At 44.9% G+C, this 26763-nt stretch overlaps 1 protein-coding gene across 3 annotated transcripts in view; it reads left to right on the top strand.

The window, feature by feature from the left end:
* Positions 1 to 26763, top strand: part of IP6K3 (inositol hexakisphosphate kinase 3) — a 335650-nt gene that overhangs the window by 150692 nt on the left and 158195 nt on the right. For 2 of the 3 annotated variants that reach the window (XM_063954852.1, XM_063954850.1), the window contains one exon: positions 25682 to 25854. In XM_063954852.1, the coding sequence (XP_063810922.1) occupies positions 25682 to 25854 (173 nt within the window). Of the gene's footprint in view, positions 1 to 25681; positions 25881 to 26763 lie in introns of all 3 variants that reach the window. The other variant, XM_063954851.1, reaches the window with a different exon arrangement.

Genomic DNA, 26763 nt, shown 5'->3' with positions numbered 1-26763 from the left:
CTGCAGTGTCACGCAGGATGGCCCTTCCAAAAAACACTCCCCAAACAGCACATGACGCAAAGAAGAAAAAAAGAGGCGCAATGAGGTAGCTGTGTGAGTAAGCTAAGCGACCCTAGTGGCCGACACAAACACCTGGCCCATCTAGGAGTGGCACTGCAGTGTCAAGCTGGATGGCCCTTCCAAAAAACACTCCCCAAACAGCACATGACGCAAAGAAGAAAAAAAGAGGCGCAATGAGGTAGCTGTGTGAGTAAGCTAAGCGACCCTAGTGGCCGACACAAACACCTGGCCCATCTAGGAGTGGCACTGCAGTGTCACGCAGGATGGCCCTTCCAAAAAACACTCCCCAAACAGCACATGACGCAAATAAAAATGAAAGAAAAAAGAGGTGCAAGATGGAATTGTCCTTGGGCCCTCCCACCCACCCTTATGTTGTATAAACAGGACATGCACACTTTAACCAACCCATCATTTCAGTGACAGGGTCTGCCACACGACTGTGACTGAAATGACGGGTTGGTTTGGACCCCCACCGACAAAGAAGCAATTAATCTCTCCTTGCACAAACTGGCTCTACAGAGGCAAGATGTCCACCTCATCATCATCCTCCGATATATCACCGTGTACATCCCGCTCCTCACAGATTATCAATTCGTCCCCACTGGAATCCACCATCTCAGCTCCCTGTGTACTTTGTGGAGGCAATTGCTGCTGGTCAATGTCTCCACGGAGGAATTGATTATAATTCATTTTAATGAACATCATCTTCTCCACATTTTCTGGAAGTAACCTCGTACGCAGATTGCTGACAAGGTGAGCGGCGGCACTAAACACTCTTTCGGAGTACACACTTGTGGGAGGGCAACTTAGGTAGAATAAAGCCAGTTTGTGCAAGGGCCTCCAAATTGCCTCTTTTTCCTGCCAGTATAAGTACGGACTGTCTGACGTGCCTACTTGGATGCGGTCACTCATATAATCCTCCACCATTCTTTCAATGGTGAGAGAATCATATGCAGTGACAGTAGACGACATTTCCGTAATCGTTGTCAGGTCCTTCAGTCCGGACCAGATGTCAGCATCAGCAGTCGCTCCAGACTGCCCTGCATCACCGCCAGCGGGTGGGCTCGGAATTCTGAGCCTTTTCCTCGCACCCCCAGTTGCGGGAGAATGTGAAGGAGGAGATGTTGACAGGTCGCGTTCCGCTTGACTTGACAATTTTGTCACCAGCAGGTCTTTGAACCCCAGCAGACTTGTGTCTGCCGGAAAGAGAGATCCAAGGTAGGTTTTAAATCTAGGATCGAGCACGGTGGCCAAAATGTAGTGCTCTGATTTCAACAGATTGACCACCCGTGAATCCTTGTTAAGCGAATTAAGGGCTCCATCCACAAGTCCCACATGCCTAGCGGAATCGCTCCCTTTTAGCTCCTCCTTCAATGCCTCCAGCTTCTTCTGCAAAAGCCTGATGAGGGGAATGACCTGACTCAGGCTGGCAGTGTCTGAACTGACTTCACGTGTGGCAAGTTCAAAAGGTTGCAGAACCTTGCACAACGTTGAAATCATTCTCCACTGCGTTTGAGACAGGTACATTCCACCTCCTATATCGTGCTCAATTGTATAGGCTTGAATGGCCTTTTGCTGCTCCTCCAACCTCTGAAGCATATAGAGGGTTGAATTCCACCTCGTTACCACTTCTTGCTTCAGATGATGGCAGGGCAGGTTCAGGCGTTTTTGGTGGTGCTCCAGTCTTCTGTACGTGGTGCCTGTACGCCGAAAGTGTCCCGCAATTCTACTGGCCACCGACAGCATCTCTTGCACGCCCCTGTCGTTTTTTTAAAAATTCTGCACCACCAAATTCAAGGTATGTGCAAAACATGGGACGTGCTGGAATTTGCCCATATTTAATGCACACACAATATTGCTGGCGTTGTCCGATGCCACAAATCCACAGGAGAGTCCAATTGGGGTAAGCCATTCCGCGATGATCTTCCTCAGTTGCCGTAAGAGGTTTTCAGCTGTGTGCGTATTCTGGAAACCGGTGATACAAAGCGTAGCCTGCCTAGGAAAGAGTTGGCGTTTGCGAGATGCTGCTACTGGTGCCGCCGCTGCTGTTCTTGCGGCGGGAGTCCATACATCTACCCAGTGGGCTGTCACAGTCATATAGTCCTGACCCTGCCCTGCTCCACTTGTCCACATGTCCGTGGTTAAGTGGACATTGGGTACAACTGCATTTTTTAGGACACTGGTGAGTCTTTTTCTGACGTCCGTGTACATTCTCGGTATCGCCTTCCTAGAGAAGTGGAACCTAGATGGTATTTGGTAACGGGGGCACACTGCCTCAAGAAATTGTCTAGTTCCCTGTGAACTAACGGCGGATACCGGACGCACGTCTAACACCAACATAGTTGTCAAGGCCTCAGTTATCCGCTTTGCAACAGGATGACTGCTGTGATATTTCATCTTCCTCGCAAAGGACTGTTGGACAGTCAATTGCTTGGTGGAAGTAGTAAAAGTGGGCTTACGACTACCCCTCTGGGATGACCATCGACTCCCAGCAGCAACAACAGCAGCGCCAGCAGCAGTAGGCGTTACACGCAAGGATGCATCGGAGGAATCCCAGGCAGGAGAGGACTCGTCAGAATTGCCAGTGACATGGCATGCAGGAGTATTGGCATTCCTGGGGAAGGAGGAAATTGACACTGAGGGAGTTGGTGGGGTGGTTTGCGTGAGCTTGGTTACAAGAGGAAGGGATTTACTGGTCAGTGGACTGCTTCCGCTGTCGCCCAAAGTTTTTGAACTTGTCACTGACTTATTATGAATGCGCTGCAGGTGACATATAAGGGAGGATGTTCCGAGGTGGTTAACGTCCTTACCCCTACTTATTACAGCTTGACAAAGGCAACAAACGGCTTGACAAATGTTGTCCGCATTTCTGGTGAAATACTTCCACACCGAAGAGCTGATTTTTTTGGTATTTTCACCAGGCATGTCAACGGCCCTATTCCTCCCACAGACAACAGGTGTCTCCCCGGGTGCCTGACTTAAACAAACCACCTCACCATCAGAATCCTCCTTGTCAATTTCCTCCCCAGCGCCAGCAACACCCATATTCTCCTCATCCTGGTGTACTTCAACACTGACATCTTCAATCTGACTATCAGGAACTGGACTGCGGGTGCTCCTTCCAGCACTTGCAGGGGGCGTGCAAATGGTGGAAGGCGCATGCTCTTCACGTCCAGTGTTGGGAAGGTCAGGCATCGCAACCGACACAATTGGACTCTCCTTGTGGATTTGGGATTTCGAAGAACGCACAGTTCTTTGCGGTGCTTTTGCCAGCTTGAGTCTTTTCAGTTTTCTAGCGAGAGGCTGAGTGCTTCCATCCTCATGTGAAGCTGAACCACTAGCCATGAACATAGGCCAGGGCCTCAGCCGTTCCTTGCCACTCCGTGTGGTAAATGGCATATTGGCAAGTTTACGCTTCTCCTCCGACAATTTTATTTTAGATTTTGGAGTCCTTTTTTTACTGATATTTGGTGTTTTGGATTTGACATGCTCTGTACTATGACATTGGGCATCGGCCTTGGCAGACGACGTTGCTGGCATTTCATCGTCTCGGCCATGACTAGTGGCAGCAGCTTCAGCACGAGGTGGAAGTGGATCTTGATCTTTCCCTAATTTTGGAACCTCAACATTTTTGTTCTCCATATTTTAATAGGCACAACTAAAAGGCACCTCAGGTAAACAATGGAGATGGATGGATACTAGTATACTTATGGATGGACGAGCGACTGCCGACACAGAGGTAGCTACAGCCGTGGACTACCGTACTGTGTCTGCTGCTAATATAGACTGGATGATAAGGAGATGAAATTAATATATATATATATATATAATATCACTAGTACTGCAGCCGGACAGGTATATATATTTATTATGTAATGACTGATGACGGACCTGCTGGACACTGTCAGCTCAGCAGCACCGCAGACTGCTACAGTAAGCTACTATAGTAGTATGTATAAAGAAGAAAGAAGAAAAAAAAACCACGGGTAGGTGGTATACAATTATGGATGGACGAGCGACTGCCGACACAGAGGTAGCTACAGCCGTGGACTACCGTACTGTGTCTGCTGCTAATATAGACTGGATGATAAGGAGATGAAATTAATATATATATATATATATATAATATCACTAGTACTGCAGCCGGACAGGTATATATATTTATTATGTAATGACTGATGACGGACCTGCTGGACACTGTCAGCTCAGCAGCACCGCAGACTGCTACAGTAAGCTACTATAGTAGTATGTATAAAGAAGAAAGAAAAAAAAAAAACCACGGGTAGGTGGTATACAATTATGGATGGACGAGCGACTGCCGACACAGAGGTAGCTACAGCCGTGGACTACCGTACTGTGTCTGCTGCTAATATAGACTGGATGATAATGAGATGAAATCAATATATATATATATATATATAATATCACTAGTACTGCAGCCGGACAGGTATATATATTTATTATGTAATGACTGATGACGGACCTGCTGGACACAGTCAGCTCAGCAGCACCGCAGACTGCTACAGTAAGCTACTATAGTAGTATGTATAAAGAAGAAAGAAAAGAAAAAAACCACGGGTAGGTGGTATACAATATTATATATATATTATATACAATTATATATATATATATATTAAACTGGTGGTGACTGGTGGTCAGGTCACTGGTCACACTATCAGCAACTTGCAAGTAGTACTCCTAAGCAGACAATCACAATATATATTATACTGGTGGTCAGTGTGGTCACAATGGCAGTGTGGCACTCTGGCAGCAAAAGTGTGCACTGTACGTTATATGTACTCCTGAGTCCTGCTCTCAGACTCTAACTGCTCCCCACTGTCAGTGTCTCCCCCACAAGTCAGATATATACAGTCACACTATCTATCACTTCAGCAAGTAACTAGTACTCCTCCTAATGCTCCCCAAAATTACTACTGTGTCTCTCTCTACTGTCTCACTCTCTTCTCTATAAACGGAGAGGACGCCAGCCACGTCCTCTCCCTATGAATCTCAATGCACGTGTGAAAATGGCGGCGACGCGCGGCTCCTTATATAGAATCCGAGTCTCGCGATAGAATCCGAGCCTCGCGAGAATCCGACAGCGGGATGATGACGTACGGGCGCGCTCGGGTTAACCGAGCAAGGCGGGAAGATCCGAGTCGCTCGGCCCCGTGTTAAAAAACATGAAGTTCGGGCGGGTTCGGATTCCGAGGAACCGAACCCGCTCATCCCTAATATATATGGGACTTACATTACATGCACATATATTTTCTTTCTGGTATCGCTTGTCTGGATTACTCTATTACATAAAATATGGGAAAGCATGGAAATTCTGTAGCTAAATTTCTGCAGACACCTTCTGGGGGTGCTTCTCTGGGCTTCACCTCCTGCCTCTACCTCATCTGCACCACGTACACGGCCGAGGCAGCTGGCCAGGACGGAGCCAGGTCCTGCACGATCCTTTACCCCAATGTACTACAGAATGGGGTCACCCCCGCAAGTGAGGAGAACAAGCAGCCACGGTATCGGAACTCTGACCGGGGAGATGGTCCAGCAGTTCAACATCTGGAACCCACTGCTCTATTTCCTTTTGGGCTGATGGCAGGTAATACCCACTAAGGGGCCCAGGGAGTCATTACCACTAAACGGTCCACTGAAGGGCCGCAGAAGCCATTACTACTGAGGGGTCCACTGAGGTTCCCAGGGGGCCATTACTGATGAGGGGTCCACTGAAGTGTGCAGGAGTTTATTACTGCTTAGGGGCCCAGGGAGTCATTACTGCTAAGGGGGCCATTGAGGGACCCAGGGGGGTCATTATTGCTGTATTCAAGCTTTAGTAGAAGATTAGTGAGGAAAAAAAGTCAGATCCATATGTGTGAAGGGCATGCTGAGCAATGTAGTTCATCAACAGATAGCTATATACAGTACATGGTGAAGTTGTAAGACAGATAACTGTGGGGCAGGGTGTTGATTGTATAATAGATTACTGCTAATAAAAAAAAGTTGTCAGCAACTTGTGTAACACAATGTAAATAAGGGGCACTACTGTGTGTTGTAACGTGAATAAGGGACACTACTATGTGGTATAATATGACTCAGGGGCACTGCATGTGTGGCATAATTTGAATTGGGTGTACTATTGTGTGGCCATGCCCCTTGCTTTGGAGACAAAACCCCTAAAGTATGGCAGGGATAAATATAAGGATTTATCCCATCAACGGGCACTAAAATCTATAAATAAAATTTATCTCCACCCCTGAGGACAACCTCCACCACAACTGGTGTGACTGAGCTGCTGGCGCTTTGGCGCAGTTTGTTCTGCTGCTCCTCTTTCTCTGCCTGGACTGCAGGGTGGAGGCAATTGATGTCACACTGATGGGGAGGAGCACATTGTACTGCAGTGCACACATTCCCGTCTGTACTATTTACTTGGTCCCAAATTGCTTCTTATTCAGAGGCAGACATCTGCCAAAAATAAGAATCGGTTTGAAGCTGTATGATGAGTCCTTCATGTACTTGCACTTTACAATTGGAACAACAGTGATAACACAAAACTGGATAATAGACAGACGGGTGTGGAATGATAGATAGTGTCTAGTTAGACAGTCAATAGATAACACCACATGTTAGACAGACGTAAGGTCGACAGGGTCAAAAGGTCGGCATAAAAAAGGTAGACTGTACAAAAGGTCGACAGGGTCAAAGGGTCGACATGAAAATTGTCGACAAAAAAAGGTAGACACTAATTTTTTTTGCATTTTTGTGGTTTGTGGGGATAGTTTTGTCATCTGGGACCCCCAATTGTCGAATAGCATCCACTCACGGGGCTCACTTCACTCGCCATGCTTCGGGCTCGGTGGCTCGCTACGCTCGCCACAAGGTTTATAGCCAACACGGATAGAGGAGGTATGAAATAGTCCAAAAACATGTAAAAAACCCCCCAAAAACATGTGTCTACCTTTTTTATGCCGACCATTTTCATGTCGACCTTTTGACCCTGTCGACCTTTTGACACAGTCGACCTAATGTCTGTCTAACATGTGGTGTCTATCTATTGACTGTCTAACTAGACACCGTTTATCTATCATCCGGATACACAGACAGACGTAGCAAGCTAGCAATCTATAGGGAAATAGGCATTGATACACAAGAATATGTGCTACCTACTGTATAGCTTAATGGTCCAGCCCAGAGGCGGAACTACCGCCAGTGCAACCAGTGCGTTGCACTGGAGCCCGCCTCTGTCCAGGGGCCCAAAGCATGTAATGAGTCAAACTGACTCATTACATGCCGCTGTGCGCTGCGGGCAACTGCTGTGCGCTGCGGGCAACCGCTGCCCGCAGCGCACAGTCGCCCAGAGAGGAGAGGAGCAGCGGTACGGGGGAGAAGGAGGAGGAGGGAGCCGGAGGAGGGAGCCACAGCAGCGCTTTGTTACTGGTGGAGGCGCTGCTGCTGCTGCCCCTCTGCTTCACTATAGGCTGTCTTCCGAGAACAGCCTATAGTGAAGCAGAGGGGCAGCAGCAGCAGCGCCTCCACCAATAACACAGCGCTGCTGCGGCTCCCTCCTCCACCTCCCTCCTCCTCCTTCTCTCCTGCCCGGGAATCGTCTGACGCTGCACCGAGGAGCCTGAGCCAGCGGAGAGGGTAAGTATAATTCTTCTTTCTTTCTCTTTCTTTCTTTCTTTCTTTCTTTCTTTCTTTCTTTCTTTCTTTCTTTCTTTCTTTCTTTCTTTCTTTCTTCAAAAAAGGGGGACTGTCTGCCACAATGTGTAAAAAGGGGGAATCTGCTTGCCGCAATGTGTAAAAAGGGGGAATCTGCCTGCCGTAGTGTGTAAAAAGGGGGAATCTGCTTGCCGCAATGTGTAAAAAGGGGGAATCGTCTTGCCGTAGTGTGTAAAAAGGGGGAATCTGCTTGCCGCTATGTGTAAAAAGGGGGAATCTGCCTGCCGCAATGTGTAAAAACGGGGAATCTGCCTGCCGCAATGTGTAAAAACGGGAAATCTGCTTGCCGCAATGTGTAAAAACGGGGAATCTGCCTGCCGTAGTGTGTAAAAAGGGGGAATCTGCCTGCCGCAATGTGTAAAAAGGGGGAATCTGCCTGCCGCAATGTGTAAAAAGGGTGAATCTGCCTGCCGCAATGTGTAAAAAACGGGGAATCTGCTTGCCGCAATGTGTAAAAAGGGGGACTGTCTGCCGCAATGTGTAAAAAGGGGGAATCTGCTTGCCGCAATGTGTAAAAAAGGGGGAATCTGCCTGCCGTAATGTGTAAAAAGGGGGAATCTGCCTGCCGCAATGTGTAAAAAGGGTGAATCTGCCTGCCGCAATGTGTAAAAAACGGGGAATCTGCTTGCCGCAATGTGTAAAAAGGGGGACTGTCTGCCGCAATGTGTAAAAAGGGGGAATCTGCTTGCCGCAATGTGTAAAAAGGGGGAATCTGCCTGCCGTAATGTGTAACAAGGGCACGCTGTCTGCCGTAATGTGTAACAAGGGCACACTGTCTGCCGTAATGTGTAACAAGGGCACGCTGTCTGCCGTAATGTGTAACAACAAGGGCACGCTGTCTTCCGTTATTTGTAAAAAGTGTACGCTGTCTGCTGCTATGTGTAACAAGGGCACGCTGTCTGCCGTTATGTGTAAAAAGGGGACGCTGTCTGCCGTTATGTGTAAAAAGTGCACGCTGTCTGCCGTTATGTGTAAAAAGGGCACGCTGTCTGCCGCTATGTGTAAAAAGGGCACGCTGTCTGCCGTTATGTGTAAAAAAGGGGGACGCTGTCTGCCGTAATGTGTAAAAAGGGGACGCTGTCTGCTGTAATGTGTAAAAAGAGGAATCTGTCCGCCGTAAGGTGTAAAAGGGTCTCTACCTGGTGTAGTGGTGCTACTGTGTGGCGTAATTTGAATAATGGAGACTACTGTGCACCGTTTTATGAATTGGTATTATTTTGTGGCCACACCCCTTCCCCACGTAGCCACGCCACTATGTATTTTTGCACGCGCCTACGGCGCGCACTGCCCCTGTTTTGCATGCAGGGGTGGGGCTCCGATGCCGTTTCTTGCACACAGTGCTAAAATGTCTAGTTACGGCACTGTTGCTAGGTATCCACTTCCCTGATCAGGTCCCCCTCACCAGATCCTCTCCAGGGGTGAGGGGGTGGACTTGGATGGGATGGGGGGGCCCAAGCCATTTTGTCGCACATGGGCCCACCGCTCGATAGTTCCGCCACTGGTCCAGCCACATTGTAGAGTTTCTTGGTGGGCTGTATGATATAGTTAAACAGCAATATTGAGCAGAGGATGTCAAATTGAAGAAAAAGAAAATACTCTATGTTAGGATGTGTGGACTGTACAGTGGGGATGTAATTAGCTATAAATATTTATGAAGGTTATGTGGGCGGTTATGGAATTTGATAAGCTTGTCTGAAGAAGTGAGTTTTCAGGGAACACTTGAAGGATTTTTGTTTCCCCCAGCACCCTGAATGATAACAGTAACCAGATTTAAATCCCACACAATATTAGAATTCAGCGATCTCGGTTACACATATTTGCGCAAATGTATGAATAAGCCCCAAAGCCGCATCAAGGCGTCTCTGTATATTTGGGATCCCTAGCGCTATATCTAGGTGCAGGGTGTGGCACCCCAAAGCACCAGCATAAGCCAGAAAGCCCAGGGCAGCATAAAAGTGAAAAAACTACTGTATAGTGTTAATAAATTAGTGTTAGGAAGCTGAAGCTATAAAGGTTGTACAAAAATGAGATATAATTAAAATGGAGAAATAGTGTTAAAGAAATTAGTATGTGAAAAGTGTTAATAGAATGTAATGGTATGCCACACTAAAGCTATCCAGCTCAGCCAGTCCAGAGGCACAACACCCCACACCTCCATTACCCCAATCTGGGTCTATGATTAACCAGCAAGGAGCCACATGATAATGGCTCCTTACTTTAATATACTGTATCTAAGCTTGAAGGTTTGAAGACTAGAAGACAGTCTTATTGTGCATGGGAGGACATTCTACAGAGTAAGTGAGGCCCAAAAGAAGTCATGCAATCGTGAATGTGAGCGATTACTGCGTGTGTATGAGAGACGCAGATCTTGCACAGAGTGGAGAGGTCAGTTGGGATATACAGTATTTTGAGATAAGTAAAGAGATGTATTTTGGTGTAGTTTTGTTAATAGCCTTATTGATGACCAATGCTGGAAACGCTGGTTGGTGACTAGGGAGAAGGTCTCTGTTAGGGTTGTTTGGGAGCTTCTGAGAGGAGCTGGGACCTTTGTCAGTGTCTTGACTGAACACTAACTGTATGACGGGATACTGGTCTACGGTAATTCTGACATAATAAACCGTAGTGCACAAGTCCAGAGTCAGTGTGTGCTTCCACTAAACAGCATTTTCACAAGTGGTGTCAGAAGTAGGATGCTAAGGGAAGCTAGTTTCCCCTACACCAGCCCACCCAGAAATCAAAATGGAGGAAATAAGGAAAATACTCATGAGTGGGCAGCAGCAGTCAGCAGCAGAAGTTTCAACAGCAGTTGATACAAATGAAACAGCAGCAAGAAATGCGGACAGCTGCTACTGCAGTGCCAGCCACAACAGACAGGACTTAAAGAGGAGGCAATGCTTCAGAAAATGTAATCTGATGATGACATAGAAGCCTACCTCGCCACCTTTAACAGAACATCAGCTAGGGAAAATTGCCATCGGAAGTCTGAGTGGAGAAGCTGGCATCATACCTGGTCCAGCGGATATATATGGTCCCTGAGGAGAAGGAGTCGTCTGTGCACTTGGCTTTAAAAATGGGCTCATGTCAGCCTTTCTGGGCCAGGCCAAGCACACCACTTCCATGAGTGATGTTTCTCCAAAGAAACCCCTGGAAATGGTTGAAACCAGTGGAAACTTTGCATCATTGGATGGTGGAGCTGCTGACAATTGACCACTAAATCCAGACTTTGGACTGGGTGAGTGGGTGATGCCAAGACAAAAACTGGCCAACGGTGAAACACCCTGTGGATAAAGAGGTGACATTGAGGCTTGCTAAATAACATCCTTTGAATGTGGGGAACCTAGACACATCCGGATGGAATGCTTGATACTGCATGAGTCTGTGAGCAGTTCCCTAGCCCAGGAGGCAGGGTCAATGTACTCAAGTTACTGTACCATAAATATGCCTCAGAGATGTAATGGCTTGTTTCAGATAACAGTCTTAATTAACCAGAGCGTGGTCCTGATCTTGGTGGACACCGGCAATGAACCCTAGTTTTGTGTTCACTAATCCTGGCTAGCACCTCAATTGCCAGAAGTGAGGGTCATGTGTATTCATGGAACATCTCAGGAATACTAGAGGACCCTCCATCCAGTTACCCTCAGGGCCAGACAGTGTGGGCCATGACTGGGATAGCTCCTAATCTGCTGTATTCACTCATCTTGGGACATGACTTTACATTATTCCAGGTGGTGATCTTAGAGCAAGTCTGACTGGACACATCGGTAACTGGTTCATCGGCTGGGTCTTCAGTCTTAAAGGATATGCCCAAGGGAGAACCAGATCTACACCTCTGGACAACATAGCTGCCTTGCAGGAAGCTGCTTCAGGGATCTCAGGCAAGGTGACACGGAAATTGCATTGGGGGCCCATTGAAGAAACAAATTGGTCACTGGTGCCGAGACTATTTCCATCACAGAACTTTGCCCAGGACCAAGTTAATGATGCTACCCTGGAACAAGCCTTTAAGGTGGTAACATAGGTAAATGGGGTTCTCATAGTAGCCCCACTGTCAGGGAGATGGCCCTTCTGTGTGATTAAAAATGATTTCCTGTTTAGAGTGAACACTATACAGGAGAGGGTTGTTGAACAGCTAGTAATGCCCCAAGTACAGTCTCGCTGGAAGTCGGCTTGAAGCCACCTGTATGTTTTGGTGTTGCTAAATACGCAACACACAATCTGGAGGCAGTACCCTTACAAAATGTAAAGTCTAGCATAATAGCTAGGGAACTGGCTCACTTGTATACCCAATTGGGAATCCCTAAGGAAATTCTTACTAATCAGGGTATGCCATTCATGTCCAGATTAATGAGGGATATGTGTCAACTGCTAGAGGTGAAAATGATCTGGACTTCTGTGTACCATCAACAAACAGATGGACTAGTGGAAAGGTGTAATCAGACCCTGGAGAATATGATCAGAAGGCAGTGGCACAGGAAAAGAATTATTGGAACACCCTTCTTCCTTACCTGCTGTTCTCTGCCTAGAGAGGTACCCCAAGCCTCAATGGGGTTCAGCTTTTTTGAGCTACTGTTTGGGAGCCATCCTCCAGGGCATTTTGAATATTATAAAGAAGGGTTGGAAATAACAGGGGCCTAGAGAACCAAACATGGTACAATTTTCTTCTCAAATATACAAGAGGTTGGGGAAGATATGCCCTTTGTTGTGCCAACTCGTAGAAGAAGCACAAATGTTACCCAGAAGAAAAATTATTATACTACTGCAATCCTTCAGCCCCATGGATAAGGTTTTGGTTCTAGTACAGGCCCAAGAGTGTAAGCTCTTTGCCATATGAGGTGAGGTGGTACAGGCAGTTGGCCCTGAGAACTATAAGGTCTGGCAGGCTCAGAGGAGGAAGAAAGAGCAGATATAGCATGTTAATCTTTTGAAGCCATGGCCTGCAGTCAGGGAAAAGACAACTTTTTCTACCCGTGAAGGCCTTTTCCAGTATAAGGTCCTACCCTCTGGTTTGAATGGGGCACCGGCCACTTTCCAAAGGGCGATGAACAAAGTACTGAAATCCCATACTTCATATGCAGCTGCCTATCTAAATGATATACACTATCAAGATTGGGAATTGCATATTTCTAATGATGAGGTGGTACTGGCCTACTCTGAGAAATGTGCAGTGGCCATAAGAGAAGCTAAGTATTTGGGTTTCGTAGTTGGATAGGGTCAGGTAAAACTTCAAACAGGAAAAGAGGAGGCTGTTAAAAATTGGCCAAAGCCTAAGACCAAATCACAGTTGAGAACCTTTCTAGGCTTGGTAGGTTAATATATACAATTTACAGATGTGTCCTCATACATCCAGCCTCAGTACACCATACAGCACGAGATGCCTGGCGTGAGTGAGCCGACAGGTCTCGTGCAACTCTGCTAGCGTCTGGCTAGCGTCTGGCTTCTTTTTTTGCTGATAATGCATCTTATTTGCAATGCAATGTGGCTAAGATGCACAAGGAGCTTATTAATGTGATATATGACACTTGTATATTGTGTGACTGAGACTATATACAGAGCAGAATAGAATTTGTATTGGTAAAAAGCTGTGGCTTCTGCATTGCAGCACCTCATGTACAGATTCAGAGACTCAGTAGCACACAGATATACAAGTGTAATTTATCAAATTAATCAGCAAAGTCTTCTCGTACATCATTCTCACATTGCGTTGCGAATAAGACGCATTTTTGGACCCCCAAAAAAACAAGACGCCCGATACTAGAAGATTCTCACGTGACCTGGCATGCCAAGAAAGGCTATTTGGCGTGATTGCAGAAAAGATTTATGAGAACACATCTTAAAACAGAAAACCTCTGTCCTCATCTGGTGGAATGGACCAGCCTTGCTGAAACAAATAGACAGACGCCAATGATGTTAGCTTAAAAGCAGTCCTGTCCCAGGAGAACGAGGGCGTAGAGCTTCCAGTGTTGCACTTAAGGAGAAGGTTGTTGCTGAGGGAACAAAAAAATGCAATGGTGGAGAAGGAGTACCTGGCCATAAAGTGGGCCATAGAGGCGAGATGAGATGAAATGGTATGCTCTTCCTCAGCCAGCGACCAGCTCAATTCCTTACCTAAACTCTCTGGCACATTCTTTTCAATTGACCCACAAATGAAGATGAAGTATCAACACTCTTCTCAGCCTCCTACTCTACTACCTCTCCTCTTGATCCTATACCTTCACAAATAAGCAAATCTCTGGCTCCTGTGCTCATCCCAACCGTAACTAAAATCTGTAATCTCTCTCTCTCTCTCTCTCTCTCTCTCTACTGGTATATTTCCTTCTCTGTACAAGCATGCAGTGATTACTCCCATTCTGAAAAAACGAAGTTCTTCTGACCCAACTTTCTCTAAACTACCATCCCGTCTCTTAGCTCGCATGCCCCTCTGAGCTACTTTAGAGTATTGCCTACATTCTCCTCACACACTTTCTTAACTCATACAATTTATTAGACCCACTTCAGTCAGGTTTTTGAACAGAGGGAACTCTAATGTAGCATAATATGAACAGGGGTCACTTTATGTTATAATGTGAATTGGGGGTACTGTGTTCAGTAATCTGTACTGGCAGTACTACAATGTGACATAACAGGAACTAGGGCACTATTATGATGCATACAATTACCTGCTGCAGAGAGGTGTCTCTCTAGAAGAATTGGGACAGGAGCCCCTTCAATATGTTGCTATAGGGCCCACAATGTGACTATGCCCCTGGACTAAACCTTTTACCAGACTGTATACCACATGGTGTCCTGACTACCTTTAAACTGTTATACTCAGGGCAGAATTTATAATTGGAAGCCCATAAATACACTAAGTTTCCATAGTTGTTATTCTACCCACTAGTTTTGACCACTTGAAACCAATTCTGATCCTATTTAAAATTGACTCCCTATATGTGAATCCTGCATAAATTAGTGGTTATGTTTATGCCCCTCACCTACCTCCCTGTCCCAGGGTGGTGCAGAGTGTGCACACAGCACTGGGTAGGGGGCGCTGTTTGGCGGCCCTAGTTTATTATCCGTTTAAATACTTTCACTTGTAGTTTTATTCTTCTTTGAAACCCAGCATCTCCTGACTGCCCCTATCTCCTTCATCCACCCCTTCCATTGCTAATACCTATACATCTTTTGTGAACTTAACTTAAGGGCTCTTTGTTTTTCAGTCACACTGTCCTTTATTACATTTCAAGTTGCTGACCTATCCGGGATTCGAACCCATTACCTGTGGCATTGCTGTCAGACACTCTATCTATCTGACCCTGCATCAAAAGCTAGAGAATTCTTACTATTTAAAGATCACCTTGTACGTCATAAAAAAATGATCAGCAGATCTACTGTATGTAGTGTGTAGCTGCAAGGGATTGGGAGTGTGGCTGTGCACCACATAGATTTGCTTAATTGCAATTCTGATTATTTTTTACAAAGCTCAAGTTCATATAGTTAGAAATCTCATAGTTTTGATGCAGGATCAAATAACTCAAGGAGTAGGGTGTTTAATTGGAATGAAACAGGTTATGGGTTTGAATCCTGGGTATGGCAGTATTTTGAAATATGTTATTTAATAAAGGGTATTGTAATTGAATAACAAAGAGCTCTCAAGTTAAGTCTCTGAATGTGGTATAAAGAGGATTTCAAACCAAATCCATTTTATATAAATGTGTGTGTATGATATATCAGTTTTGTCATGCCCCTCCCCCATGAGGGCGTGCACCTTGTGTCCCCAGTAGAAAACAGGAAAGGGTTGGGGGGATTTGGCAATTCTCTTACTGGCACAGAGCACCAATAAGTTTAGTTATGGCTCTGCCCTCTCCTCAGTGGTGGTTAGTAATGATCAGGTATCAGACAATTCAAAGAAAAAAAATATCCTCATAATACAATTTAATGCCTGAGTTGTGTGCCTAGACAACCATATGGTAAATTCAGCTCTTATAATAACCAATAACTGCATCCACTTTAAAAAATGTAAATATTATTTATTTTTATTTGTCAATTAAACACACCCTTTGACATCTGATCATAAATACTTATTTAACCACTTGCCTGGCATGGTCCAATACGACCAAACCAGCAAGTGCCCTATGTCATCTGGTCGCGCAGGATGTGACCAGTCAAATACACAGCATGTGCAGCTGCAGGGAAGAGGAACTTCCCGCTGCTGCCGCACTCAGAGGGACACAGTGTGTGCCATGCAGTGTCATGCCATCGGTCAGCAAGGCAGGACTACCCACCCGGCGGTTGCAGACAATAGCAGCCGCTGGTGAAATGTGAATTAACCAGCCCCCCGAGCGGCTGCAGTACTGTATAAATGATAGTTGCGATAGTCCCGATGTTCCGATGATGCTGACTGATGTTCTGCTGTTTGGAGAGAGAAAAACAATTTATTTTTTTACAAATATAAAAAAAAAACTATTCTGTTGTTTAACTGAATCATTTTGGATGAGTTTATACATGTTCACCTAATTCACTCATTAAAAAATTTACAATTTCTGAGCGGTTTTTTTTTTTGGGGGGGGGATGGGGAATTGTCAGTTAAGAGTTTAAGCTTGTAGTGTAAATTCAATTCATGCCTAATTAATTTATTCAACTTTAGTATTTGTATAATCTTGTCTGAAGTCAGGCTAAGAATCAGCAGTTGCAGGAATGTATGATGTATAAATATTCAAGGTGATCAACCAATACATATTTTGTGGAAATACAGTACTTCCTGGTGCAGTCACAGATTAATCAATGCTTCAGACAATTTGATGCATTCATTTGTTCCTGTGAGGAGATACACAAAATATTCACTGTATGCCCTACGGAGATCGTTGAGAACCACTGGTGTAGTTTGTGCAATTAATTCTGACATTCTTAGTCATCAATTGTCGGTTACAGACAGATCTGAAGTGTATGACTCTTGCTACAAAGAGTCTGACTCATGAAATACATAAACATTAAACTGATTCACTGGCAGTAGACTTAAATACATACTGTGAATTTCTAAGTTTAGACTAAAAGCAGTCTTACTAACTGACATGGTGGGCGACCATCTCAAACAACCAGTCAGTGGGCAGAGCTTATTACAAGGGCATTGTCACTGGAAATAAACCATGGTATGTACACCTGTTTCTTTTAGCTCATTGCTTCTGCTAATCTCAGTCTCTGTTGGCTTGCACCAGACAATCATTGTATCATTATGCACCCCACATGAACATGACCCAGATTTATTCTGGTTAGGTGTTACTGTGCAGCCAGGAACAGTGCCACTGACAGAGCATACTTGCATACTAACCCCAATTTTCATAGATCGTTTCAGGGTTTTAAAATTGTCTCTTGGCGTTTCCCCATTTTTTAATATAGATAGATAACATGCTCATTATGGGGACAATTCAGAGTTGCACGCAAGTTGGCTGTAATTACACTCACATAGCATAAACAGAACTAAATGCAGGTATTCGCCTGTATGTGAATTGTGCATATCTATGCAACGTCACTGTCCCCATCCATTTGCATCAGTTTGCACATCCTTCTAAAATTAGATGGATCTCTGTGTACGCAGAGTTCATCATAGTCAGCAATTCCATCTGTACCCTCTCGACACACTCTCACTTAGCTTGGCCTATACACAAATGCTCTTTTGCCACACAGTTATGCCGGCAACCACTACAGCCAGGGACAGCGCTGTCCCTGCTGGGGAGTATGGGCAACAACACTTGCAGCTGTCGAAATTGATATCTGCTTGTGTCAGAACAGTCAGGGCTAATGACTGTTCATACATTTCCCTGCATATCGGCGTGCTGTCTTGTAAATAGCAGCGCCCATATAGACAGGGGTTCATGTACCGTAAACCGACACATTCATACAAGGGGGAGAAGCAGTATCATCGCATATAATGACTAAGATTACATCTACCCCATAATCACTCGTAGATGCATGCACTCAGCTATGCTGTATGCACAAGAAGAAAACATGTAATACTGTAGCTGTGTGCAAACATCTCTGCATCAGGCCCTATAATTATTGTATATAATTCCAACTATTACTATTATTCTTATTGTAAGTTTATATCTCAGTGAAGAGATACATATACAATGCTATTTTTCTAAGTTCACAGAATGTCATGATGAGCAAGCAGTGTTGGACTGGGGCATGAAAGGCCCTCCGGGGGAATGCATTGGTAGGGGTCCATGTTTAGGGGTGTGGCCAGTCACCATATTGGTTTGCCTAACCAGTAGAGAGTGCACGGGTTAGACCCCTTGATAAATATATACAGTAAATACTGCTAGTGCATGCATGATAATGTAGCAGATTAATACCAGAAATGCACTGCAGTAAATACTCCTGTTGTCCTGTGCAGAATAAGGTAACATGAATAATGTATAATTCAAGTCCACAGTCTAGAACCTGATCCCTGGGGTAAAAGGGGGGGGGGGCAGTAGGGCCCACCGGGGGTTTCCCTTGTACCGCTGTGGGCCAGTCCAACCCTGTGTGCAAGGTTAGATTCTGTATCTTTGTATCTCTAGACACAGACATGACCCTCCACTTTCTGCACACCTGTTACACAGAACATCATCTGCCTTCTCCAGTACCTTCATTAAGCAAAATGTTTTTAGATAAACCTGTATAATTGATTTTCTCATTGTGCCTGTTCATTTGTTTTGCTATTAAAGTGAAAGTTTAACATATGGAAAATCTTCACCCAGAGCTGTCATAAGGGTCACACGTGTGTTGCACCTACCTGTCGCCCACCTGGGCAACCCAAACTATTTCTGGAAGATTTTTCTGTCTGGCTCCCTCACTTTCTATCCTCTGACATCTCCACCATCCTCATGGGTGATTTCAATACCGTTATTGATAGTGCAAAATCTGCTGCTCATGCCTCTAACCTACTCTCTGCCTCTCCCAATGAACTGATTTCTCCACTCACCAGGAGGGCCACTGCCTTGATCTTTTACTAACCAGATTATGTTCCATTTCCGAAGTCACTAGAACTCCTTTACGTCTCTCAGATCACAACTTTATTACCTGCATGCTCTCCTCCGTTACTTCACATTCAATGTCACTTAAGACCTACAATCCTCATCAAACCCACAGAAACATTGACACAATTAATTTCCAAGAACTTCCCACCTCTCTGCAACAACTGCTCTCACATATTTCTGTATTCATGTCTCCTGAGATGGCTGTATCACACCTGAATCAAACTCTAGAAATAATAACCCTTGATGAAGTGGCTCCAGCTACCCATCATAGTCCACATAGGCCTAGATTTTAACCATGGCACTCTAAATTTACAAGACTCCTACAGAAACTCTCACATAAAGTTGAATATCAGTGGGGTAAATCTAGTACTCCAAGCAACTTCCTCACTTGGAAAATACTATCTAACACTCCTATCATAATGCCCTGGACACTGCCAAAAAAAACATATTTCCAAACTCTCTTCTTGCTCAAGCCTCAAGTGACTTTTTAATACATTTAAATCACTTCTCAACCCTGCCTCGCCCAACCCACCATTCACTATCAATGTGCAAGATCTTGCTTCCTATTCCAAGGACAAGAATGATAAGATCTGAGATGAAATAGTATGCTCTTCCTCAGCCAATGACCTGCTCAATTCCCTATCTGAACCTTCTGGCACCTTGTCTTCATTTGATCCCACAAATGATGATGAAGTATCGACACTCTTCTCATCTTCCTACTCTTCTACCTCTCCTCTTGATCCTGTGGCCTCACAAATAAGTAAAGCTCTCTCTCTCCTGTGCTCATCCCAACCTTAACTAAAATCTGTAATCTCTCTCTGTCTGTCTCTCTCTCTCTCCTGGTATCTTTCTTTCACTGTTCAAGCATGCAGTGATTACTCCCATTCTGGAAAAAAACTAAATTCTGACCCTAACTCTCTCTCAAACTACCGTCCCATCTCTCAGCTCCCATGACCCTACAAGCTACTTGAGAGACTTGCCTCCAAAGTCCAAACACTCCACAGAGACAGCAATGACTAAGGTAGTGAATGATCTGGTAACTGCTAAGTCTAAAGGCCATTGCTCACTTCTTTTTCTTTTAGATCTCTCAAATGCTTTTAACACTGGTAACCACTCTCTTCTCATACAACACTACAAGCCCTAGGTCTTAGGGCACAATCCTTCCTTGGTTCTTATCCTACTTACATTATCTGATCACTCTTTCAGTGTCCGCTTCTCTGAATCTGCCTCCTCTTTGCTACCTCTATCAGTTAGAGTACCACAAGGCTCAGTCTTAGGTACTCTGCTTTCCTCAATTTATACCATATCTCTTGACAAACAGATCAATTCTTTTGGCTATCAGTATCATCTGCACATGTATAATACTCAGATCTACCTATCCTCTCTGGATTTGTCACCAACTGTGTTGGTCAGTGTCACTGAATGCCTTTAAACCGTTTTATCTTGAATGTCATGTCGCCACCTCAAACTTATTTTTTCCAAAACAGAATTAATTATATTTCCACTGACCAATAGTATTTACCAACCTGATATCTCTATCAAAGTTGGGCACTTGACAATCCTACCCCACAAGCTTACTGCCTAGTAGTCATCCTTGACTCTGAACTGTCCTTTGTTCCCCACATTTAATCTGTCTCAAAATCGCACCAAGGATAATAATATATTACCAGAGAGCGCTTTATCCAAATATATTGAATTTATTACATATATATCACAATAAAATATAAAATAAACACATGTACACATAAAATTATAATTGAAGTTAAAAAATCCTCCCAGCTGCAGCTGATTAAATTTAACCGGTTATTTATATTATATCCAAATAGAAGTACTTATTGTAACCATATTTTCAGTGAAAAGTCCCGAACAGTATATAGTCCTTATTAGGAACAATTTATGGATGCTTGCTGTTTAATTCCAGCTATAGGATTTTTTCCCACATGCTCATGGAGATCTCCTTATATGTCAGATAGAAGCCGGCTTTCTACTCCCGTTAATTAATGCCGCTGAGTGGCCAGGTGCGTAGGATACTTATGCTTTAGTATCTGTTTAACGGACTTTTTTCGTCCTACTCTCACTGTGCTAGATAGGGCCACATTTGCAAAATTGTCCACTTTACTCACAGCCAGGAGTGGATCCGTTTGATCTCCGTGGACGGCCCCCGTTGTCGAACACAGCCACAGTGGAGAGAGGCACCTTCCTGGATTACGGGATACCTGGAGAATCTCTAGAGACGATTAGCATCCATACATGGACAATAACACCAAGAGGGTATTATTCAGCCGGAATCCGCTGGTAGCAGGAAGGACATCCGTATAGAATAAGCCCCAGTCTTTACGCGTTTCTCCGCAATTGTCAGTGTGCGGTTTCGTCAGAACTTATTTTTTCCAAAACAGAATTAATTATATTTCCACTGACCAATAGTATTTACCAACCTGATATCTCTATCAAAGTTGGGCACTTGACAATCCTACCCCACAAGCTTACTGCCTAGTAGTCATCCTTGACTCTGAACTGTCCTTTGTTCCCCACATTTAATCTGTCTCAAAATCATGCTACATGCATCTGAAAACATATCCAAAATATGACCATACCTTACACAAGGCACTGCAAAAACTCTAATCCATGTTCTCATTATCTTCTGTATTGATTATTGCAATAGTCTTCTTACTGGTCTTACCGAAAAAAGACTCTCACTACTACAATCCATTCTGAATGCAGCTGTGAGGCTAGTCATCCTCGCTAGTTGTTCATCGTCTGCGGATCAGTCTCTCTATTGGTTACCTGTATTCTACCATAGTCAACATAAAATACTTTTACTCACATGCAAGATCATTAACCAAACTACACAAACGTACATCTCTTTGCTTATGTCAAATTATCTCCTAAGCTGACCTCTTCACTCTTCACAAGATCTACTTCTCTCATCCACACTCATTATTCGCTCTAATTCAGGATTGCAGGACTTTCTTCGGGCTGCACCCACTCTGAGGAATGCCCTCCCATGCACAATAAGACTCTCCTCTAGTCTCATGATTTCTCTGAAAACTCACCTCTTCAGACAAGCTTAGAAAATTCCAAAACTGCCCACATAATCTTCATAAACTTTCAGATCCAATTACATCCCCACTGTACAGTCCACACATATCCTCACATATTTTCTCTTTCTTCAGCTCCTCATCCTCCTGAACCCAGGCCAACATTGCTGTGTGATCATATCATACAGCCCACCAAGAACTTTTGCAATCTGGTGGACCATTGTATATTAGATAACACCTATCCTTGTCTGTCAATGCCTATTTCCCTTTAGATTGTAAGCTTGCGAGCAGAGCCTGACTACCTCTATAACTGTCTGTTACCCAGTTTTGTTTTACCATTGTTGTTTCCAATTGTAAAGCACAATGGAATTTGCTGCACTATGGACCCTATTCAATAAGGATTGCAAGGCCGCCCCACATGCTACCCACCGCCCACCCAATGAGATCGCACTCTAATTGTGATCGAACCGCAATTAGAGCATGATCACAGAAACTGTGAATGCCTTCTGCTTTTGCAGCATGGCTGCGATGACAGGAGTCCCACCACCATTTTTCCGCCGCCAACACTCCTCCATTTTCCTGGTGCCACCCCGAAAGCAGTTGGTCGATGCCCCCCACCCTGATTGATAGGCAGAGGCATTCACAGTTAATGCAGACCAACGGCATTAACTGCGGGCGCATGCGTAGGATGGGACCTGCGCATTCGCACGGGGCATATGTTGCTGAAATTGTGGTCGCAGATTGCAATGCGACCTGATTCAGCCCTTATATAAGATACTGTTAATAAATAAATAATAATGGGCCTAGTGCTGAAAATGTTCAAGAGCCTATACTGAGAAGGGAGGAGCTGTGACCAGTGCTATGTGGGTGTGGCCAGAGCCACATGGGCATGTACACCCGGCTACACTGTCAGCCAAATGTCTCTCTAAATAGTTCCATGAATATAGAGAAATTGCATAAGTTTTGTGAGAAAACTAGAAAAGCTATTTTACTTATGATTTATGACTCTCTGTGCGGCCAGCTAGGTAGTTGGACATAATAATGCTGCCATGATGGAATTATTGTTGCATGGAGGCCTGAAGCTGTGTAGCTTCATTGTTATTCTGGCCCTGCTTTCACCACTAGATACAGCCAAACTGTGCCATGTGTAAAATCTTGCCTTGACAATGTTTGTTATAATGCACTAATGTCCACCTATGCAGTATCATACAGGGGGAGATGTACTAAGTCTTGGAAAGAGATAAAGTGGAGCGAGATAAAGTACCAGCCAATTAGCTCCTAATTGCCATGTTACAGGGGGATGTAGTTGGCAGTCCGACGGCCAAGATGCCTGCAGAAGACCGGCGCCAGAATTCTGACACTGCTCAGAATCTCAACAGTCAGCTTCCCGAATATAAGTATGCCAGGGAGGGTTAAGGTTAGGCTGCGAGAGGGTTAGGGTTAGGCTATGGGAGGTTAAGGTTAGGCTGCGAGAGGGTTAGGGTTAGGCTATGGGAGGTTAAGGTTAGGCTGCGGGAGGGTTAGGGTTAGGCTATGGGAGGTTAAGGTTAGGCTGCGGGAGGGTTAGGGTTAGGCTATGGGAGGTTAGGGTTAGGCTATGGGAGGTTAGGGGTAGGTTATGAGAGGTTAGGGTTAGGCTGCAGGGGGGATGATTGGGTTAGGTTGTGGGAAGATTAGTGAGAGGTAAGGAGAAGGGTTAGCATACTTACTGAAATGTGTTTGGATTCTGACCGTTGGGATGCTGATGTCGGTATTCTGACCACCGGCATCCTGACTGTCGAGATCCCATACACAACCCAATACAGGCTGTGTTTGAAAAATAGCAGGAGCTGATTGACTGGTACTATATCTATTTCCACTTCAGCACTCTCCAAGGCTTAGTACATTATTTTTAGCTGGACACATTTGCTCTAGAAAGAAAGGTAGGAACAGACATTTGTGCAAAACTGTGTTAGACTGGGTCATGAAGGGGGAACCTGCAGAAGGCTAGCCACTTGAGGGGTTGTGGTCAGCTTTCAGATTAGCATAAGGGGCATGGTTATCATTTTAGGCAATGTTAGGCTGTTCTCCAACCCTTTTTCATCCACTTTAAATCTATGAGCATTGCTGTGTGCACAACTTGCACTTCACGAGATGTGTGATGCAGGACATATCTCCCAACTGTCCTTGCAGTGCAGAAGAAGGGCCTAATTCAGTTTGGAGTGCAAATTGCGATCCAACTGCAGTTTTTCCATTAGCCCCCACTGCGCACGCGCAGGCCACATCCTGCTCATGCACGCGCAGTTAATGCTAATGAATAGCATTAACTGCGAATGCCTCTGCCTGATTGAAAGGCAGAGGTGTTAGCAGGGTGGAACCGCCATGTTTCCATGTCGGAGAGGGAGCATTGTGGGGGTGGCATTGGCAAAACGGAGGCATAACGGCGCAAACAGGAGGCATGGGCATTATTGGGGCCGCTGCATGTCGTCACTCAGCCGCAGCTGCAGCCGCTGCGATGTGAAAAATGGCGACGGGCCTCCTGCTGTCGCAGCCAGGCTGCAGCGGCAGGATGCATCCACAATTTCACAATCATGCTGAAATTGCAGCTCAATCGCAATTTCAGCGTGATCGCATCGCTGGCCTGGAGTATACATGCTGGGCGGCCTTGCCCTGCTATGGTCTGCCCCCAGCATGCAAGCAAAAGGATAATAAATGATGTTGTTTAGCAGAATTTACAATCCTTACTGAATAAGGTCCAAAGTCCTGTCTGAGCAGGAGCAGCACCCAATATCATGACTACCCCACCTGCATCAGGACAATTTGAAGATTTCACCCTCTTTCATGTTTTTGTAGTTTCTAATACCTGCTGTTGCTTGACTGGATCCAGGAATATTGGGGTTCTGTTTGGAATTAAATACAGTTATACTTAAATTAAATATTGAAAGACTACCATTGAATAAACCTCATAGGACTCCCACTACAGTACAAACCAACCCCAATGTTGCTCTGGTATAACACTGTCAAGTTGGCAGAACTGTAAAGCATATTGGGGTTTATTCAGGTTTGTTAGCAAACCTAAAAAGTTAGCAATTGGGCAAAATCATGTTGCACTGCAGGTGGGGCAGTTGTAACGATACGGTCAGAACTGTGCATGCGTATGCACAGCAATGCACAGGCACGTCGCACAGGTACAAAGCGGATTGTTGCAGTGCGATGGGTTTTTACGAAGAATCCATTCGCACAGACGATCGCAAGATGATTGACAGGAACAAGGTGTCTGTGGGTGACAACAGACCGTTTTCTGGGAGTGGTTGAGGAAACGCAGGCGTGTCCAAGCATTCGCAGGGCAGGTGTCTGACGTCAATTCCGGCCCCGGACAGGCTGAAGTGATCGCAGCGGCTGAGTAAGTCCTGGGCAACTCAGAAACTGCACAAAGTTTTTTTTCACAGCTCGGCTGCACATGTGTTCGCACACTTTCAAAGCTAAAATACATTCCCCTGTAGGCGGCGACTATCTGATTGCTGGACTGCAAAAAACTGCTAGCGAGCAATCAACTCTGAATGAGGGCCTATGTTGTTTGAGGTGTAATATCGCACACAACCAGTTAGCAGTTTTAAGAGTAATACAAATTTTGTATAACTAAAATAAAGATGTTTGTAGCAGTAGATAAAGAACACGTGGAGTGCTTTAGGTACCTACAAGGGAGAGTTGCTGGGGAAATTCTAAGAGTCCATCTAATACGCTGTAGTTCATATGTTTGTTATGCCCTGTAGCCAGGGGTGTGTACTGAGGAAAGACACTGAGAACATACGTAGATAAATGTTTTTGTAAATACATACCGAATTGTAAAAACAATCATCATCTTTTCTTATTTTCTGCTTTTAACAGCTGTTCCAAGTCATCTTATAGAGCTGAGAAGTGTTTCCATTCTGAAGTCTCATGCCACATCAGCGGCCCTGGGCAATCTGGAAGCGAACAAGTTTACAACCCATGGGGGCTTCACTGTCATCAACAACATCTGTCTCGTATGTTCTCTGAGTGCCACCAAAACAAGTTATATAGTATCCTTTTGGAGGCGTGTTATAAGGTTAGAGGTCCAGAATGCAGTTCTAGAAAACATTCAGCATACTGTAAATTGCCGTATTCTGATTATGGAGTGCATTGAAGGATGATCTTACATACTGTATGATTCGTTTGTGACTAATATCAGTTACATTGTTTATGAAAATCCAGAACCTCTAATATAAACCCTTCCACTCTAAACAACGGCCTGCTCCTGAATTTCCCATTTAGTTTACAATTGCAATTACCGGATTTAATGTTTTTGAAAATTCCATTCACTTTCCAATTAATTGCATTAGTAAATGAAATGTAAAGTTTGGGATCAGAGGATTGTGTGTTATGTGGAAGGGGCTGTAGTGGATGGTTTACAGCGAAGAAGATAAATAGAGGGGATGTAGTTATGTGACCGGCACTGGTCACAATACCGTCGGCTACTCCCCGCCCCCTCTAAATTCCTAAATTCCGTCAGTCGGCATGCTGACTAGCAGGGACTATTCCCACTCATGGGTGTCCACGACACCCATATAGTGGGAATAGAAATGTGGTGAGCGCAGCTCGCCACCAAGCCCGCAAGGGGCTATGTAGCGCACGCGCCCTCCCCCCCCCTCCCCCCCGGCATTCTGCTGCCAGGATCCCGCGGTCGGTATGCTGACTGTCGGGATCCCCAGCGTCAGTAAGCCATACCCGACCCACATAAAGCAGGGATACATTATGAATGTAAGAAAGTGCTTATGCATTAGCTAAAGGGAAAGGGTCAAATAGAACGTCAGCATATAATGCAGAAAATGGTTTCGGCCCTGACAGTGTCCCTATTTCTTAACTGCGCAATGACACATCTCTATATCTGCAAGATGGATGCACCTCTCAGTATGTTAGTATTTAAGATACAATAAAACTGAGTTATGACT

Source organism: Pseudophryne corroboree, chromosome 2 (genome assembly GCF_028390025.1).
Source record: "Pseudophryne corroboree isolate aPseCor3 chromosome 2, aPseCor3.hap2, whole genome shotgun sequence".
Taxonomy (NCBI): Eukaryota; Metazoa; Chordata; class Amphibia; order Anura; family Myobatrachidae; genus Pseudophryne; species Pseudophryne corroboree.
The sequence above is the reverse complement of the archived record's forward strand: the minus strand, read 5'-3'. Positions and strand labels throughout refer to the sequence as shown.